General features: G+C 44.8%; 1 protein-coding gene across 1 annotated transcript; it reads left to right on the top strand.

Moving 5' to 3' along the window:
• On the top strand, positions 1–921 carry LOC110306179 (olfactory receptor 1F1-like). Its single transcript, XM_021178380.1, has one exon. It carries the CDS (start codon positions 1–3, stop codon positions 919–921), a length of 921 nt encoding a protein of 306 aa, XP_021034039.1.
• The last annotated feature ends 906 nt before the right edge of the window (positions 922–1,827 follow it).

Raw genomic sequence — 1,827 nt, forward strand, 5'->3', positions numbered from 1 at the left:
ATGGATGGTCCCAATCAGACAGCTACAGAATTTGTCCTCCTGGGATTCTCTGGAAAATCAGGGCAAGAAGAGATTGTCTTTGGAATGTTCTTGGGCATGAACATGGTCACCATCTCTGGGAACCTTCTCATCATCTTGGCCATCAGCTGTGACCCTCATCTCCACACACCCATGTACTTCTTCTTGGCCAACCTCTCCAGTGTTGACATCTGCTTTTCCTCAGTCACTGTCCCCAAGGCTCTGGTGAACCACGTGTTGAGAAGCAAGTCCATCTCTTACGCAGAGTATATGGCCCAGATCTATTTCTTCATCACANTNATCAACATGGATGGNTTCCTCCTGAGTGTGATGGCCTATGACCNCTATGTGGCCATCTGTCACCCTCTCCACTACACCATGATGATGAGGCCCAGACTCTGTGTCCTCCTGGTGGCCATATCATGGGCCATCACAAACCTGCATGCTCTCTTGCATACTCTCCTCATGGTTCGACTCACCTTCTGTTCCCACAATGCAGTGCACCACTTCTTCTTCGACCCTTATCTTGTCCTGAAGCTCTCTTGTTCTGACACTTTTATAAATGATGTTGCAGCCTTCACTGAGGGTCCCTTGATATTCCTGACCCCACTTATATCCATTGTTCTTTCTTATGCCTACATCTATGCTAAGGTCTTGAAGATGCCCTCTGCTCACAGGATAAGGAAAGCCCTATCCACATGTGGGTTTCATCTCACTGTAGTATGCCTCTTCTATGGGGTGATCCTGGTGGCTTATAAGCATCCTTCTTCCTCCTACTCACTGCAGGATGCAGTGGCCTCTATCATCTTCAAAGTGGTGACACCCATGGCCAACACTTTCATCTACAGCATGAGGAATCATGACATCAAAGGAGCCCTAAAGAGAATAATTCTCAGAACCTAGAATCTGAAGTTTCTAGAGCTGAGAGGACTCCTCTACACCATGTATTTCTTCAGTTTTATAAACAGAGATCCAGACAAGTCCAGTGCTTAGCATTACTGTGCCTGAGGGTAATGGTAAATAATTGAGATCAGGCTTTTGAATTGGATGATGCCACATCATATCTTTCAAAGAGTCCAAAATTTATCTCTTCAAAGGGATGATTCTAAGTTGCTCATTTTACAGACAAAAAGAAGAAAAGAAAGCCCTGAGAACATTTGCAATTACTCTGATTTGTGATGTGTTTAACATTTCCTTATGTCACTAGTTGCTACATGATCAGGGATTTTGATAGATGATCGAGTCACCTGCCCCTATGGCCTCAAACAAGTAGGTTGTGATTAATCTGGTAAACTACCCACAGAAAGTTTAGTTCACCCATGCTAGACCACTAGAAGTTGTTAGTTAGAGAATTCTCCATGCTCAGAGCCGCTAGTGGCTGTGGTGTTGGTAATTTCCCTTTGTCACAGCCTTGGGTCCCTCTCCTACATTCCACAGCTCAGAACATCACTTCTTGCCTTCTCTTCCCACCTAACATTTTATTCTTCAGCATGAGTACTGCATGAGGATGTATTCATAGGGATGATTAGGGACTACTAGGAAACTCTGGGCAGTGGCTGTGCTCATCCATAAAATTCATGATGTCCCATCAACTTTTCATGGCCTGCAGGAAGCAGAGACTTTCTTACCAAGCTGAAGTGTCTGTCTAGAGTTTCAGCAGTGCTGAGGGGTAATGGGACTTGAACTGATGTCAGGTTTATTGGAGTGGGTTGGTCTGTTACTGCTATGTGTTCAAATGCTAAATACTGGTCCCTGAGATTTGGTTGCCTGTGATGAGGAGATCCTTAGAGATGGGGAGACCCTCAAATA

Source organism: Mus caroli, chromosome 11, assembly GCF_900094665.2.
Source record: "Mus caroli chromosome 11, CAROLI_EIJ_v1.1, whole genome shotgun sequence".
In the NCBI taxonomy this organism is placed as follows: Eukaryota; Metazoa; Chordata; class Mammalia; order Rodentia; family Muridae; genus Mus; species Mus caroli.